Source organism: Syngnathus typhle, linkage group LG4 (assembly GCF_033458585.1).
Source record: "Syngnathus typhle isolate RoL2023-S1 ecotype Sweden linkage group LG4, RoL_Styp_1.0, whole genome shotgun sequence".
NCBI classification, from domain to species: Eukaryota; Metazoa; Chordata; class Actinopteri; order Syngnathiformes; family Syngnathidae; genus Syngnathus; species Syngnathus typhle.
The window spans coordinates 24,044,508-24,061,558 of NC_083741.1; the positions used below are offsets into that span (position 1 = coordinate 24,044,508).

At 51.6% G+C, this 17,051-nt stretch overlaps 2 protein-coding genes across 2 annotated transcripts; both read left to right on the forward strand.

Moving 5' to 3' along the window:
- Positions 1 to 2,021: 2,021 nt before the first annotated feature.
- Positions 2,022 to 6,091, forward strand: LOC133152804 (tryptophan 5-hydroxylase 1-like). The gene is made up of 11 exons (XM_061276707.1): positions 2,022 to 2,150; positions 2,227 to 2,428; positions 2,703 to 2,788; positions 2,867 to 2,934; positions 3,012 to 3,208; positions 3,456 to 3,518; positions 3,601 to 3,673; positions 4,544 to 4,670; positions 4,750 to 4,845; positions 5,319 to 5,452; positions 5,656 to 6,091. Exons 1-11 carry the CDS (start codon positions 2,022 to 2,024, stop codon positions 5,864 to 5,866), a joined length of 1,386 nt encoding a protein of 461 aa, XP_061132691.1. The 3' UTR covers positions 5,867 to 6,091.
- A 1,385-nt stretch (positions 6,092 to 7,476) lies between these two features.
- Positions 7,477 to 16,286, forward strand: LOC133152722 (CD81 protein-like). Its single transcript, XM_061276575.1, has 8 exons — positions 7,477 to 7,683; positions 10,726 to 10,840; positions 12,737 to 12,834; positions 12,913 to 12,987; positions 13,079 to 13,201; positions 13,436 to 13,534; positions 13,878 to 13,961; positions 14,032 to 16,286. The coding sequence occupies exons 1-8, from the start codon at positions 7,618 to 7,620 to the stop codon at positions 14,092 to 14,094; spliced, it is 723 nt and encodes a 240-aa protein (XP_061132559.1). The 5' UTR covers positions 7,477 to 7,617; the 3' UTR covers positions 14,095 to 16,286.
- Positions 16,287 to 17,051: the final 765 nt, after the last annotated feature.

Below are 17,051 nucleotides of genomic sequence, written 5' to 3' on the forward strand. Positions count from 1 at the left end.
TCCTGCACTCTGAAACTTGTCTTTAAAAAGAATATTTGACCACAAAGTGAGCAGGCCAAAGATTTCTTCTCTCCGGTGTGTTTTCTTGTGTGGATTGTTCAACTTTCCGTTTGAGAGAAGGCTTTGCCGCAAATGGAGCAGGCCAAAGGTTTCTCTCCTGTGTATATTTGTGCGCGCCTCGTTCAATGTCCCTTCGTGTCGAATCCAAACATTTTTTCTCCAGTGTGCGCTTTGTTGTGCGTTGCTAAACTTTGCTTTCCAAGGAAGTGAACAGGCGAAAGGTTTCTCCCCAGGATGTCTTTTGGCCTGTGTCCTTATTTGTCCTTTCTGAGTGAATCTTTGCCCACAAAGCTTTGGCCCCAGTGTGCCTTCTCATGTGTCATTCCATTTGGAACTCGCATTCCGTGCTTTTGTTGTCATCGGTGTGGCAAGTCACATGACTTTGCGAGTGTTCATCCTCCTCAGTTTGGGTGCGACGTCATGTCGTCGCCCACATCCGACAGTGGTGCTAAGAGGGCGTCTGCTCGTGCTCCTCCGTCACCTTCCGTTGACTTTCTGCTACTTGTAAGCTCTGCCCCTCCGCTGTCCTCACTTCCATCTTTGTCTTCTTCACTCTTCAAGGGGCTAAAGGTCAGAGGCCACTTGATGTCATCCAATTCTTCTTTAATGCAAGAACTGTGTGGGCCCGCTTCCTCCTCAGTAAAGTGTAGAAGCGCTTCTTCTTCTTCCTCCTTAACATGAAAGTTGTCCTCCTCCTCGATGTGGGGAGACTCGGGCTCCTGTAGCTCGGGATGGAGAGCTTCACTGATATCTGTGGGACGCAAGAAAACAAATACTCATTGGCTTTTGACATGCTCAGTGCCTGAAACATCGCTTGAGTGGGACGGTCCTCGCGCCCCTGCCATTCGTCACGGGCTCTCTGGGCTCATCGCCCGCCCGCCCGCCCGCCCGCCACGTTGCCCCTGGACCGAGGCAAACGCAATCAAGGCGGCGTGTGCGCCTCAATTAGCGTGCGCCTAATCACATGAAGGTGAAGCAGATGAGCCAGCGGATGGCATCTTCAGATGGCACGTGTCCGCATTTAGCTCTCAGATGTCATTAAGCGGCCTGACGGATGGGAGGGATGGAGACTTCCCGTCTCTGGCTCGGGGCGAGCAGGGCAACCGTCACGCTCACGCTCTTCATTCCTTTTGTCCATCCATTTGAGGATCCCCGTTTGGGCTCCATTCCCAATTGACTTGAAAAATGACAATTGGCTGGAACCAAGATTCAGAATGTTTTCTGCTTTCGGAGGAGCGGCCGAGCTCCGAGAAGTGGGTGGATGGGGCCGCTCCTCCCACTCGAGGAGCCCCACCTCCGCACCTTGAGCCACAACGACAAATGAGCGCCTCCTACACCCACACACAGGTCTTACGACAAGAGCGGCGTCGGAAGCGTTGTCGATCATTCCCGAGAGGCTGCGTCGACACGAGGGAGCCAAAGCGAGCCCATCTTCAAACATCTTCCGAGCGGGACTACAAATAGACTGTAAGTAGCACAAAGGTCGCTTTGCTGTGCGAGCAACACCGTTCGAGCTTATTTGGTCACCATTATTTAAAAAGTCAAGCTTGAGTTAACTCAATGCCGGCACCGAAAGGAAAGCCGGCACCATTGTCATCTGCACCAGCACCTAAATGAGCATTCTTGTTTGAAGCTAAGAACGGGCCTTTTAGTCGTCATGTTCCGCTTTTCACCTTTGCAGCCGCAAATGTGCGGCTTTCCAACAATTGGCGCCAAAGCTCTCCTCCAGATGGACGGATGAACGTTCAGCCGGATGGCAAGCGGGCGGCGGCGGCGGCGGCCCACACGTGGCCCTCCCATTCCTCAAAATAAGAAGCAATAAGAAGCGTAAACATTTGGGGTTTCTGAACACGTTTCCTCCACTCCCTCCGTATTATGATTCATTTTGAATTCGGGTGTGACTTGAGCGTGGTCCAGTCCGGTGTTTGCGCAACGCACGGGCTTACGTTTGGCGTCCGCAGATGGCCGCGACTTCCCGAAGCGTCTCCGGCAAGACGGCCGCTAAGGCCGGCGCTAAGGCCGGCGCCACCATCCTCTTCTCCCTCAAGAACGAAGTGGGCGGTCTGGTCAGGGCTCTCGGGACTTTCCAGGTAAATGCGCCGGGCGGCCCTAGGAGACACGGTCCAGCTGCTTTCTTTAGCTCGAGCCTTTGACGTGGGATGGCAGGAAAAGCACGTCAATCTGGTTCACATCGAGTCGCGCAAGTCCAAGCGCAGAAATTCCGACTTTGAGATCTTCGTGGACTGCGACAGCGATCACCATCAGCTCAGAGAGCTGACGGAGCTCCTGGCCCAGCACGCCGACGTGGTGGAGATAATGCCGCCGGAAAGCCAACGCCACGACGAGGACCGAGACCGGACTGTGGATGGTAGGCCCGTGCGGATCGTACGCCCAAACATATAGAGATTGATTGATTGATTTTACTCAAGCCTCACACCACTCCAGCGTTGTTCTATAAACATCAGTCGAAATGTGTTTTGGAAGCGCCTCAAAGCAGAAAACGCTAACGTCCACTTTTTTGCATCCATCAACGAGAAGTGCAAGTTCATCATCATAGACGAGCTCCCATTCACCAAAACGAATAATGTTTCCAAAAACAAAAAACCCCACACCAGATGCATTTGTTTCAGCGGGGCGGGAAGTTCCCTGGTTCCCCGAGAAGATTTCCGATCTGGATCTCTGCAAGCAGGTCCTGATGTACGGCTCCGACTTGGACGCCGACCATCCGGTTTGTTCCGGCCCAAGTCACAAAGGCGACGAGGCAAATCCATCAAGGCGGAAGACAAATGTGGTCGCTCTCTTGTAGGGATTCAAGGACAGCGCCTACCGCAAACGAAGGAACTACTTTGCCGATTTGGCTCGCGGCTACAAACAGTAAGTGGCTCCATCATTTCTTTCTTCTTCTCCTTCTTTGTGTTGTGTTTCAAAGCGGTGTTGCTAATGGTTCGCAGCGGCGAGCAGATCCCCCGAGTGGACTACACGGCGGAGGAGGTCCAGACCTGGGCTCGAGTCTTCCGGGAGCTCAACCAACTTTACCCCAGCCACGCCTGCAAGGAGTTTCTCAACAACCTCCCCCTACTGGTCCAACACTGCAACTACAAGGAGGACAACATCCCCCAGCTGGAGGACGTCTCGCGCTTCCTCAAAGGTGCCCCAAGTGCAAAAACCAGACCGAAACCAGTCTTCAGCTCGACATGTCAAAAATGCTTTTGCCTGGAAGTTGTACACAGCAGACTTTTTAGCACATTACAGGCAATTTGGAGTCTGGCGTTCACATTCCTGGGACTATTAAAGACAGATATTGTGTGTGTGTGTGTGTGTGTGTGTGTGTATGTGCGCGCGTGTGTGTGTGTGTGTGTGTGTGTGTGTGTGTGTGTGTGTGTGTGTGTGTGTAGAGCGCTCTGGTTTCAGCATCCGTCCAGTGTGGGGCTACTTGTCTCCCCGAGACTTCCTTGCAGGTTCTGGCTTTTTCAAGCCTTTTGGATACGGCACCTCTTTGATGCCCCGCAAACATCCCTCCCTCCCTCCCTCCTTCGGCAGGTTTGGCCTTCCGCGTCTTCCACTGCACTCAGTACGTCCGGCACAGCTCAGACCCCTTTTACACACCCGAACCGTAAGTCCAAAGGCAGCACACAAAAGCGCTCAGTGCACGAGCCCTTTATTTAGTTCCCGTTCCATGTGTGCTTACGCAAACGTGGGCTTCAAATTTGCTTTGGCTCCAACTTTGACCATGGCTTCCTCATCCTCATCCTCATCTTTGATGTATACGAAACCACGTTACTTGAGTCCAAATCTGCAAATGGGCTTTGACTTTTACACAATTCATCATTAGGTGAGTAACGTTTTTGTGGCGGACCGCCTCGTAGTCATCGTTTCCCTCGGAGGGCCATTGTAAGCGTCAACGTCTGACGAACAGCTCGTTTTGAGATCAGAGACTAGTACAAAGCGTTTCGATATTTGAAAAAGATGAATGCTAACAAAAATTGCTGGCAATCTCTCTATTTTTGAAAGTGACAACAATCTGTAGTGGATGCACAATTTGTCTTTGCGGGCCACACCAAATCATTTGGTGGGCCGTGTCTGGGCCTCCATGGGCTAGTTCCATGTAGGCCCAGACACTAGCCGCTAGTTGATGACTAAATTGCCTCTGAAAAACCTTTTCATTCTGGTCACTGAAGACTAAATGGTCTGAAAAAAACTCGGTGGCTCTATTGGGCACTAACATGTACAAAAACAAACTACATACATGCGACTAATCCCAGACTATATGATCAATCTCAAATGTTTACAAAATGACTCTTCATTGTCTTGCGTAAAGAAGAAAGTTGCCTTCGTCCGGGACACAAAAGCATCCTTTTGGGCACAACAGCTCGTTGTTGTTGACGTCTTTCGAAATGCGACGCTATCACCATGTGCTTTTTTGTTTTTGTGGCTGCATGGCGTCGGCCGCCCGCCTGACCGAAACCCGCCTGGCCAACCGCAGGGACACATGCCACGAGCTGCTGGGCCACGTGCCGCTGCTGGCCGAGCCCAGCTTCGCGCAGTTCTCGCAGGAGATGGGCTTAGCGTCGCTGGGGGCCGACGACGACGCCGTGCGCAAACTGGCCACGGTGAGCGAGCGAGCGAGCGAGCGCGCGACGCTGACGAGGCGCGACGAGGCGCGGCTCTTCCTCAACCTCTTTGCTTCAGTGCTACTTCTTCACGGTGGAATTCGGACTGTGCAAGCAGGACGGACGACTTCGCGCCTACGGGGCTGGCCTGCTCTCGTCCGTGGGCGAGCTCAAGGTAGCGCCGAGGCCGCCGCCTACTTTGCGCTTTGCAACCCTTGTCCCATTACTTCAATCGTTTTGCAAAATAACCATCTTTATCGAGGTGAAAAACGGATGACCTATTTTTAAACATGAATGTCAGCGATTTGTGTTTCATTCATTGGTTTGTATTGATACGCAATTCCGTTTATACATTGTTTTGGCCCGTGTGATTCTTAGTTTGTTGTGGGTTTTTTTTCATCACGGCAATTGTAATTTTCAAGACTGAATCACTTGAATTCCCTTTAATTATTATGGTTAGCTTGCCATTTAATTGATAGTTGGTCATCAGTGTGCTTTTGAATTAGTTTGCATTCCATTTTGGGATGTTGCTGCCCCTTAGCGGCCAAAGCCAAAACGTGCGTGTCTGAATTCAGAAGGACGTTTTTGTTTGTTTGTTTGTTTGTTTGTTTGTTTGTAATGTTGTGCGTGTGCGTCCTTTGCGGCGAGCACGCGCTGTCGGGCGAGGCCGAGGTGCGTCCCTTCGATCCTCGGCTGACGTGCGACGAGGAATGCGTCATCACCGCCTTCCAGAACGTCTACTTCGTCACCGAAACCTTCGACGACGCCAAGAGCAAAATGAGGTCGGGGAAAGCAAAACAAATACGTTGAGTCCGCTCTATGCAAGACTTCCAACTTTAAACATATTTCAAAAGAACATTGTCGTAAGATTGGCACTTCAAAGTTAATAAGAAGAAGCAAAATCTCCGGCTAATCACGCAAGTTACTTGAACCTTGTCTAATGGTGAGCCGTTTTGCAACCGCTCACTCGCTCGTTCGCTCGCAGGGAGTTTGCCAAGCGCATCCGTCGGCCCTTCTCGGTGCGCTACGACGCGTACACGCAGAGCGTGGCCGTGCTGAAGGACAGCGGGAGCATCCAAACGCTGCTCCGAGATCTGCGCCACGAGCTGGACGTGGTGGACGACGCCCTCAACAGGCTGGGCAGGCGCAGCGCAGCGCAGCGCCGCCCACCGCCACCGCCGCCCGGTGACGCGTGAGCGAGCTTGGGCCAAGGCCAGCCGGAGCCGTTTCATCAACATGAAGTCTTGCTTGAATGAACGCAATCATGATTTGTGTCTCCAAAATGCTCTTCAAAAGGCAATTTGCTGACAAAGGTCATTCTCTGCTGATGAAAAAGAGCTGATGACGCCATTTGTGGTCTGTTCTGCAAGCGTCAATGTTGTCATGTTTGAAACATAAAATGAAAGTGCATGGTATCAAGAGCTACTTGCTGCTCGAATGCTTGTTATTGAGAGCGCCTTTGCTGACTTGACAGGTGTGACGACGAGCCCACTTTTGAGCAGCCGCAACATTTTCGACAGCTTTAGATTCATTTTGGTAACCGAACAAGCAAAAATAAATAAAAATAACAAAATCCATGACAGCCGGTTTTGTTGGGAGTCCGTGGCAGTTTGGCCAACACGTTGCTTGCTGCCAAAAAGGCTCGCTCGCTCGCTCGCTTTCTCCCTCTCTCGCTCACCTTCCTTCCTCCCCTCAGTCCAGAGGAATTGCTTCTGGCCGACGACAACATCGGCGGCGCCTGGTACCGCCCACAAGGCAGTCCGGGTCGGTCACCTGTGCAACAGTTGGACCGGGATCCCACTCGCTCGATTCGTGCATGCACTTTTGCAGCCTGCACCGCAGCGGACTCTGTGGGACCGTTCCACATGGCCCAATTGCACCACCAGAACCAGCACCAGCAGCATTCAAAGCGGGCGAATGTCGTAAGACATACGACGATCCACCGCTCTGCGGAGGTGTGAGAGAACGGTGCATTCTGGGAGCTGACTTTTTCTTGGGTCTCCGCGACCGACTGTTGCAAAACTGTGGCACTTGTGACGTAAAGGTCCTTTTTGGGGCGGACGAATTACGCAAAGACTCATTTTGGATGGATCGGGAGAATCCGGAGAAGCATTTCAACCCTATGGAAATTGCCGAGATGCATTCGAAGAGATCAAAACGCTGATCTTTAAGACGCAATAGCGAGGCAGTGCATGACGGGAATCGTAGTCGGACCGGGCGGGACCGAGCTCTCGCCCAGCAGGCGGCCAGTCGGGGGCGGGTTCATACGTCCCCTCTTTGTTTTAGTCGCTTTGTTCGTTCGCTTGAAGCTTGACTCACACTTCATTGAGAGATTCAACACGCGCTTCTGCCACAGTATCAACAAATGTGGGCTCGAAATACAGCCGGAAATGGGAATCACGTGGCCCTAAGTGACATCAAACGAATCAATGTGTTGAAACGGGCGGGCGCGCTACTTTGGCTGTGCGTGCGCGCGCGCGCGTGTTCGAGGCACCTATCGCGGTGCAGTCTGGGAATTGTAGTCAGCGCAGTGTGTGTCGCGCCTTCCTCATGACCAATTTGAGCCTTTAAACACCTCCATTAACAGTCATAGGAAGATCTACGCAACCCCAGGTGACAGTTTAGACGGAACAGAAAACGAATACAATCGCGAGAACTCGAGACGTAAAGCAGAAATGGGCGGAAGAGACGTCACCCACGAGCGATTTGATTGGGAGAGGCGTGCCGGGAAACAGCCTTGGATTGGTGGGAGGGGAAGGGAGGGGAGGCAAGCGGGGGGGAGGGCCTGGTGGGAGGGTCCAGGGGACTAGCGGAGGAGGAGGAGGAGGACGGGGTCTCGGGGGAAGCTCCTCGCATTGGGTGTTGTCTTCTTCTTGGAGTGTGGAGCCGTGCCGTTCGTTTCGTCGCCGTCCCGTTAAGTCAAGTCGTCTGCCAAATCTCTGTCAGCATGGGCGTCGAGGGCTGCACCAAATGCATCAAGTACCTGCTCTTCTTCTGCAACTTCATCTTCTGGGTGAGCGCTTCAACCATGTTGTGTTCGTGCGTGCTCGCGTGAATTTTTTTTTTTTTTAATGGCCTCGTTGTGCCCCACCCGAGTACCCTGTTTTTCTTTTTCTTCTGCGGGCGCTCGACTCGACTCCAGTCGAGTTGGCTTCAGGGCCCGACGGAGCTTGCGAGGCTCCGCGCATGCACGTCAAATCCGCCACAGCACAAGCGCGCGCGACCTGCGTGAAGCTCGCGTGGAGCCCCGCAGCGCGGAACACATGTTCCGTTGTCGAGGGGGCGCGAGCCTTTGCTTTAGCCTGATTCACAAATTCCGCGTGGACGCCATTTAGCACATTTCAAATATTGCACTCCGAGTCATCGTTTTGTCGACAATTTGTGATCACGCGCGCGCGCGCCCGCCCGCCTGCGTGAGCCTGGTCTTTCTCTGTGTGTGTTTAGCAATTGGTGGTTTCCATCTGCCGCGCCAATTTTCTGTCTGTCAGCGTGAACGAGTGTGTCTTGTGTGGTGCTGCGTGCGCGTGCGCGTGTGACTGTCTTTTATTATATGTGAAGTGGGTGTGTTTGATTGCGAGACGGTGTGTGTGTGCGTGCATTCTCGTTATTCGCTTTTAGCCTTGGCATCACACAAAATGCAATATTCCCCGTGACGCCGCCGCCGCCGCCACACACGTCTGGCCACGCCCACGATGTTGAAACATTTTGTATGTGAGTGGAGAGATTGGATTGATGCTCACACTAAAGTCAAGTTTATTTAAATAGCCTTAAATCACAGATAAGTGTCAAAGGGCTTCAAAATGGACCATTTTTCCTCAACATCCCCTGATCTCGACTGCCAAGAGGGAGGGCTAAGGAGGGAGGTCAAGGGAAAAAGTCCCAAAAACGACTGGGAAAGGAAAAAAATGCAAATGACTGTGCAGAGGAACTCAATGTCATTCAACTTTGAAGCAGGACAAGTGTGTAGCTAGCATGTGCGGCGGCTGTTTCATTTGCTCACGACTGTGACAACTTTGTGCTCTTGTGGTTCCGTTGCCATGTGGAGCCCACGCCACGCACACCAAAACATTGTAATAGTCATCTTTGGTCCTCACTGGGATTTTGTGGCTCTTCCCACTGAGTCAGAGTGAGTCCTTCTTTCCACACTGTGTGTTACTGCATGTGTGTGTGTGTGAGAAAGGGAGAGAAAACATTTGTGAGTGTGTGATGTATTCATTTTGAATGAGCATGTGATTCGGGTGAGCAATTAAGCATGTTTTTTGTTAGTCATTGTGCAAGTGCGAGCGTGTGCACACTTGTGTTAGTGTCGAGTCCAATTGACGTATGCGCAATAAGAACGGAAGTGAGCGGTCGCTGTTGAACGGGCGCTTTTGCAGGCCGCGCACATGGGAAGCTCAAGTGGTCCGGTTGATCTCGCGCTTGACGCCGGATGTCTTTATCTCCGGTCAATAGTGCAAGGAGCTAGCCGCCTTGAATGTCGGACATAAAAGTGAAAGATTAACAACAAGAGGGACGGACGGACGGACGCCAGAAGAACATGAAATGAAAGTCCAAGTAATTGCAGAACGCACGTCCATGTGCCAAAAGGAGAGGCAACCTCAAGGCACCGAGGGTTTTCATTTTATTTTGCTGCGTTTCTTTCAACTCTTTCAGGTCAAATTTGAAAAGATTCCATTTATCGCTCGCCCCCATTTGTTTCTCGCATATTCACTTTTCTCACTGATTTACAATTGAATTGTTTTTCCTTCCTTCCTTCCATCTGTTTTAGGAAGGCTAAAAGAAGGTTGCTTTTTCAATCTTTGCCGCGGCCCCCGAGAACGACGTCGTCCTCTACTGTCCGTCACTAGCCGATGTTTTCACCCAAATTGGGTTGGGGCAAACAAGGGGGCAGCTCTTCCCGTAATGGCTGCCGCGTGTCCCGTGGCCACTCCTGACATTTGCCCATTGAGTGCTTCCGGTCCAACAAAAAAGAAGAGAGCAAATGGAGCACTTGTCTCCTTCTTGATTGTTGCGGCTCCGTTCGGTACGTCCCCTGCTTTGGAACCGGCCCTAGTAAAAAAGCACCCATCGTCCGGCCGCCCTTGATCGCCAAGGAGCCTCGGATGGCAAAATGCGTCGCCCGCCCGTGTTGCAAAACATTTTTGCATGCCCGTCCGGCCCACATTAGAGCTTTTAGCGTTATTAGCTCCGGTTTCCATAAATCACGGCCGGGTGGGAGAGAGAGAAAGAGAGAGGGTTAAGAGGGGGCCTCGCTATAGGGGGAGGGGAGGGCTCCTAATGGGAAGCGGCCGGCCGGCCGCACCCCATCCCCCCGCATTCTCCTGAAACACAGCCCAGCTTGGTCATGTTTGAAGCAGCCGCGCTCCCATTGGCCAGCGCCGGCAGCGGCTGGCTCGTCATTGGTGGAGCTCTGGCGTCTCGGGGGGTGTTTTCCCACCTTTCCACGCATGTTCGCTCCTATACCCCCCCCCCCCGCCCACCCTTCCCAACCACCGCCGTGCTGTGGAATGTGCGAGCAACAGATGGTGGAGCAATCAGCATGTGTTCCACAAGCATCGTGGACTTTGTGCCGCTTGGCGAAGAAACCAGACGCTCGCTTCCAAAAGTCCCGAAAGAAGCCAACTTGGAATAGTAGAAAGGGACAGGCCAGCAAGTCGCAGCCACAGCAAGAGCCAAGTATCCCAAATTTGCGCTGCTTACCCTTCAACGTGCAATTTACATGATCACTTTGCTATCTCGGGGCCAGCATGGGAGCCTTTTCAAAAAACAAAAATGGCAGAAAACACCAAACAAGTAGTGGCTTTCTGCTCCATCCTTTACTGCCTCTGGTGCTTCTCTGCTGTGCGTGCGTGCGTGCGTGCGTGCGTGCGTGCGTTGGTCGTCGTGCGGCCGCAGTTGCCGGGCAGCTTTGGCGCCGCCGAGCGCCGGCCGACGCGTTTGGCGGAGCGCCACGTCGGCGTTTGCGCCCAAAACAATGTACAATGCAACCTTTCTCACCACCTCCTTGATTGAATGTCCCAATTTCAGACAGCGTTCCGCTTTTGCTTTCTTTCAGCTGGCCGGCTGCGTGATTTTGGGCGTGGCCCTGTGGCTGCGTCACGACCCGCAGACCAGCAGCCTGCTGGAGATCAACTTTGAGGGACAGCAGGCGCCCGGCACCTTCTACATCAGTAAGTCTGTCCGCCCGTCGGTCCTTCCTCGCTTCCTTCCTCGCTTCCTTCCTCGCTTCCTCCCTCGCTTCCTTCCTCCCTCCCTGTGATCGTGACACGTGAGGCCCCCCCGAGGGCCCAAAGTGGAGAAAAGGACTTTTCTTTTCGCCATTCCTGTCGTGGCAGCTGGTGACGGAGGAAAGGCCTCGGCCGTGATGTCGTCGCCCAGTTAGGGAAAGCCGAGGAGCGAAGAAAAGGCCTCCCTCGTCGGTGTCGGAAAAAATTCCTCACTGGCCGCCCGGCCGCACCCCTCCCCCTCACTCCTCCCTTTCTTCCCCATCTGCTGGTGGTTAGCATGCGAGTCACGCTGTCTCGCGCCTCGATTTGGTTTTTCTTCCCCTTTCTCCTTCTATTTCCTTCCCTTCAGCCAAGAGGCCCCTCCTCCTCATGGCTTGGAAATGATCACAGTGGAAGCTTGGCACATCTGCGGCGCCCAAGTAGTCCATCCGTCTGTCCGTACTCATGTTAGCGGTCCAGGAGATAGACGGCTCCCGCTCCAACATTTGATGAGTCACAAATTCCTCTTGTCATTTCCTGCCACTTTGAGGCTTTTCGCCAACCTCTCCAGAGAATTGGGTCCCGCGCTCAGAGCACTTTGCTCGCCTCGTTAGTGGCGACGGGGGAGGAAAACAAAAGTCTATATGCTTTCGAACCGTGGAGGATGTCAAAAGTGTGATAGAAAGGAAGAAGGAAAGCACGTCACTCCTCCTTTGAATTGATTTGGTCTGTAGCCTTCAATGAAAAGCTAAAACTGACGCTCATGCTAGCCGTCCATCCAATTTCGAAACGTTGGCGTCATGCGACTCGTTTGCGTCCTGTTAACAGATGCCCGCTGTCGTGCATTCAAAAAACAACAACAATGAAGAGACACCCGCGGCGTGGAATTGCAACCGGCAAGCAAGGGTGGAACGCTCTGGCCAACTCTGTGGACTATTTCCATTTCTTTGGAGCGGCAAAAACACATCCAGGAATGATGAACCACGCTAAAAAGTGAACATCTGTTTTCAAAATAAAGGCCAGGACAGGAAACGGGAAGCGGCAGAAGCAAAGGCCGCTCTCTCGCATTGTGTCCCGTAACAATGGCGGGCGGGCGGGCGAGCTAATTGGGGCAAGCGCAGCACATCTTGAGGCGACATCAAGCGCCGACATTATTTGCCAACGTTGCAGGTTCAGTCTCAAGTTGAAGACTTTTTTGTTGACGACAAGGCTCCATCTTTGCTCTTAGCGAGCACGAGCTAGCAGAATTAGCCACGGGCCAGCTTCTCTGTCACACATCTGGCCTTGGCCGATTGGCGTAGCGGGGCGACCCAAAGCAGACGATGGCGGCAGGCGGGCGGGCGGGCGGGCGATTAAATCAAGCTGGACAGGAAAGGACGCTTAAGGGAAATGGAATTATGGCAGCTATGAAAGATGGCGGCCGGCTGGGCGGGCGTTTGGCCAAGGTATTGATTTAGAAATGCGCATTAGCGCGAGTGGCTCTGCGGACGGAGCGGGGATGCCGGGCCGCAATTGAATTACACGCCTGACGAGGCCGGCTAATGATGATGAAGATGATGATGGCCCGGCCTCCGCTTCCAACCGCAGTGACATCATCGCAACGCGTACCATCGTGTTGAATTCAAGAGAAGGGAGGGCAAACCTGTGTGCTCTCAAGCATCATCGCTCGCTCGCTCGCTCGCTCACTTCCTGCTCCATTTGGGCTTTCTTTGTTAAGAGAGGCACAGGGCTGAAAATGTCACCCAGTCGTCACCAGAGAACCAACGGACTGCCCCGCCCGGAAATCAATTCTTTGAACTTCCTTCCGAGCCAGCATTTGGATTCATCATCTCTCGTCTCAGCTGAAATATTGGTTTTCAGGCGTGCACATTCTGATTGCGGTGGGCGCGGTGATGATGGTGGTGGGTTTCCTGGGATGCTATGGCGCCATCCAAGAGTCGCAATGCCTACTGGGAACGGTCAGTCGCCCGCCGCCGCCGCCGCCCCCACCAGAGCCGGCGTCCGTGTTTACGCTCTGCTGTCGTCTTCTTGTTCAGTTCTTTGCCTGCCTGGTCATCCTGTTTGCCTGCGAAGTGGCTGCCGGAATCTGGGGCTTCATGCACAAAGACACCGTAATGAGCTTGGATCAAATGATTCGCTGTGCCGTATGTGGCCCGGCCGGCCCCTGGCTTTGACACCAATGCCTTTTTGACTGCGGAGCAGGTTTCCAAGGAGATGATCAACTTCTACGACTCCATCTACGACAAAGCCATGACGCAGAGCGTCACCGCTGACTCGGAGAAGAAGAAGGCAGCGGCCTCCGTGCTCAAAGTTTTTCACGAGACGGTACGAACATGAGCGCCCATCCATCCAACCATCCAATCACAATGTTCAATTTGTCACATTTGAATGTGAACCTTGGCACGTTTGGGCGTGATAGCATCACGCCCAAATGTCAAATGAGCCAAGTTAAAGTGCCTTGCTAAAAGCAGAAGAATGATAGAGTGAAGTCTTTTTTTTTTTTCCCGGAAGGGTGGGGGCGGAGCATCCACTTGATTTTGTTTTGGTTTTTCTTTCTAGCTGAGCTGCTGCGGCAAAGGTCAAGGCACGTCTATTCTGACGCAATTCACCGACATGCTGGGCGTCACCGACCTCTGTCCTAGCTCCGGAACCTCCATCGTGAGTCCACTCCAAGTTTGAAGTTCACTCCACAAGTTGGACCGTTGTTTATTCTTTCTTTCTTTCATTCATTTTGAGACCTTTTCGTCGTTTTGCTGGTGAATTTCTAAAATCCATTTTGTTGCTATTTTTCTTGAGCTTTTGTTTTGTGCTTTACCTTTTTTACACCTGAGCGTATTTCTTATTGATTTTTGACTGACATGGTTGTATTTTAAAAGCATTCCTTGACACACGTCTTTTGAAGTTAACGTCCAACTTTCAATCGATTGTCATATATTGTTTGATTTCCTTTTCATTTTTTTCCTTTGTACTGATGTTGTCACTTTCACTGTTTTTCTTGTAGAGCTGCCACACCCGCATCACCGAGCTGTTCTCCGACAAAATCTACCTGATCGGCATCTTCGCCTTGGTGGTCGCCATCATCATGGTAAGTGAAGCGTCGCCGTGCGGCCGGGCAGGCCCCGGCCGGTAACAACGTTTTGTGCGTACGTGCGCAGATCTTCGAGATGATCTTCAGCATGGTCCTGTGCTGCGGCATCCGCAACAGTCCCGTCTACTAGTCCTAGCCGGCCGGCGTTCCTCTGCCGCATTTAGCTTGCTGGATTCCCGCATGGCGGCGTTTTGGTGGCGCCCGTCCGTCTTTTATTCCCCCGCCCGCGCTGGAGCCCACCTAACCCCGAGCCGACCTAACCCACCCACCCACGTGTAGCTACGCAACAGTATATCTATCCTTTTTGAAAACACAACCCGGGTGCCCTCCTCTGGCAGAAAGTCTTTGCCGTTTGAAACCCGACTTTGCCTTTGACGCACAATTGTACAAGCGAGTGCTGCTTGGGGATCGCTCCTTCTTTCCTTCCCTCACCGTTCTTGAGGCTTGAGTTCTTGAGACAGAACATGGGTTTCACCAAAAACACCAGTTTGGGACCAATAAGCGGAGAAAAGGAGCAAGCCATTTAGCTCGAGATTTTACTTTTGGATAATCTGACAACGATTTGCGCGTCCCCAGTTGAGGAGGGCACATGGGTTGTTGATAACATGCTGAAGTTGTTTTTTGTCCCTCCCCCCACTGTTGGATGTATAAACTGTGTGTAAATATATATATATATATATATATATAGATAGATATTAACCGTGCTTTTTGAGCGCATGGATGTAACCGCGCACTGCCGTATGTTGGCGCTTTGTCCGCCACGGTCACTCGCTTCCTGTCTCACTTTATGGGATAGCTGGAACCAAAGTCTGGATGCTGTCCACCGCCGTTTACATGCGTTAAAAAATTGGAAAATAACAAAAAAATCAAAAACGACGCTCTTAAAATGACAAAGTCGATGGGTGCAAGCGTCAGGCACGGGTGTCCAAAAACCTTTTGTAGTTCCAAAAAGAAAGTTGATCAGAATTCCCCAAAGAAAATAGTAACTCCATTCTTTTTCTTTGAACGACACTAACTTGCCTGCAAAATGAAAACAAAACAACATTTGTACTTTGTCGGCCATAACAATAAATTGGATGTTCTTTAAACAAGCGGCAAAATGCCTACGACGTACTGAGAAGTCAAAGTAGTCCATTTTTTCTTGCACAATATTTCTGCCCGGCCCGCCAGGTAGCATTTTGAAAAATAGGAAGTCAACGTTCAAAATGATTGTTTTTACAATTACGCCTAGCTAGCGCCTCATTTGAAAAGTTGTGTCTGCCAGATGTTTTGTAAAGTAGACAAAGGTTCCGAATAAAAACAAACGTCAAGAGCAAAAACGTTGCAATTTGGACCGGACTTTCCGCCACATCTTTTTTGCAATTATAAAAGAGAAAGACACAAAGTCCAAACGATGACAAATGTTCATTTCTGCTCGTCGTGGCGTACGTCTCTAGCACGTTGAGCAAAAGTGCAACTTTTTTGAATCCAAACAAAAAAGTGCTAATGTGATGAAACGTCACCTTTACAAAATCCCTTTGGAAAATACTGCCACAAGATGATGATGATGATCTTTTTTTTGCTCAGCGATAAGACCAAACAATCGGCTTGACAAAACCAAACACCCGCATGCATCGCTGTTACACTGAAGAAAAAGATTTCAAAAGGTCGTCGGTTGCTGACTGCTGTAAGATATTTGCTAAGCGTACCGTAACCGCTGTTTGCCCTTTTTCTTTTTTTCCTTTCTCTCTTTCAAACGCTTGGCCAGCCAACACCGCCCACATTGTGTAAAAGTGGTGAAATGTTTTTCCATGCGATGAAGGATTACACTGAAAAGAAAAGAGCAAAGTTACCGTGACGTCAAGTGGGGATGTGTTTTGTTTTGTTTTGTGCATCGCTATATTAGCTGCAACGCATGTTGCCCTTTGGATGCCCCTGCCTGAAAGTTGACATTTAAACATATTGGGCGAATGCAAATGCTCTCATCGACGTGTTAGAAAGCCATGCCATCATCGCTAATGTTGCTCACCGGTCGGTTCCGTCCGCCACCCTTAATGAACCGAGCCAAGCCGAGCCGCCGACCAAGCGGACCACGGCCACGTCCTCCTCCTCAGTGTCTCGTCGTCGTCGTTGTTCTCGTATTTCCACTCCAACGTACTAATTAGCAGAGGCCTCGTTTTTCCATTGTCTGGTACGTCATGAAGGAAAGGGTGAGGCTGTGGGCGGGGCCACTAGGGTCTCTGCTCTCTGATTGGCTGCCGCCAGCCCACAGATCCCCTCCCACTGCCGACCCGCTCCTGTTTGCCCGAGTATATGAGGGATTAAATGTCTTTTACAGAGAAACTTGGCCTTTGTGTGCTTATTGGATTGAAAATGTTGCTTTTCCACGATGGACGGACTGAAGCGGTCGCCTGGGCGCACTTAACTAAAACAAACAAGTATTGTACGGGCATTTTGTCGCGCCCGACCTCGTGTGCATGTTTTTGGGAGAATACGCGGACTCCGTGCAGGAAGGCCGGAGCCGGACTCAAAGCCGCTCCCCTCCCCTCCTCTGAGGCACACGCACAATGTCGCCTCTACTTTATTCTTGTGCGCATCAATCATTCGTCACATTCGGGTCTCCAAAACACCAGAAAAGTATTCACTGAGGTCAGGAAAAGTCGCTAATATGTATCAGTATTCGCCCAAAAAAACCAAATCCCCCAAGAAGAGTGAGCGTGACCGATTGGTCTGTCTGGCCACTGCGGTGCCAACGAGCGCGTCAACCAGCTTGAATCCAAATGAGTTTGCAGGAGCTCCCCACCATGCATTGCAAGCTTCATCATCAAATCAGCAACTCACCGCAGGCGTCAGTCAGACAGCAAGGAGCAATCAATTGCTTCAATTTGACGACTTCTTCTTCTTTTAATGGACGTACTTCGTGATAAGTCAATAAAGTTTGGGTGCGCTGGCGTCACCTGTCGGACGGTTAAGAGTGCAACTTTTTTTTTTTTTTGACGCCGTCACTTTCCGACCTGGCATTTGAGTCTGCACCGGAAGTGACGTTAGGGTGGAGGCCAACAGCAAGGTGGCCGCCCCTCCCCTCCAACGCCAGAAGCGTGTCTCTGA

What these genes read in the sequence shown, in the direction of transcription:
- LOC133152804 (XM_061276707.1), top strand. Translation starts at nt 2,022, where the DNA reads ATGGCCGCGACTTCCCGAAGCGTCTCCGGCAAGACGGCCGCTAAGGCC. An exon ending in GGGCTCTCGGGACTTTCCAG is followed by an intron (nt 2,151 to 2,226) that starts GTAAATGCGCCG and finishes GTGGGATGGCAG; the next exon opens with GAAAAGCACGTCAATCTGGT. An exon ending in CGTCCGTGGGCGAGCTCAAG is followed by an intron (nt 4,846 to 5,318) that starts GTAGCGCCGAGG and finishes CTTTGCGGCGAG; the next exon opens with CACGCGCTGTCGGGCGAGGC.
- LOC133152722 (XM_061276575.1), top strand. Translation starts at nt 7,618, where the DNA reads ATGGGCGTCGAGGGCTGCACCAAATGCATCAAGTACCTGCTCTTCTTC. An exon ending in CGCAATGCCTACTGGGAACG is followed by an intron (nt 12,835 to 12,912) that starts GTCAGTCGCCCG and finishes CTTCTTGTTCAG; the next exon opens with TTCTTTGCCTGCCTGGTCAT. An exon ending in TGGTGGTCGCCATCATCATG is followed by an intron (nt 13,962 to 14,031) that starts GTAAGTGAAGCG and finishes GTACGTGCGCAG; the next exon opens with ATCTTCGAGATGATCTTCAG.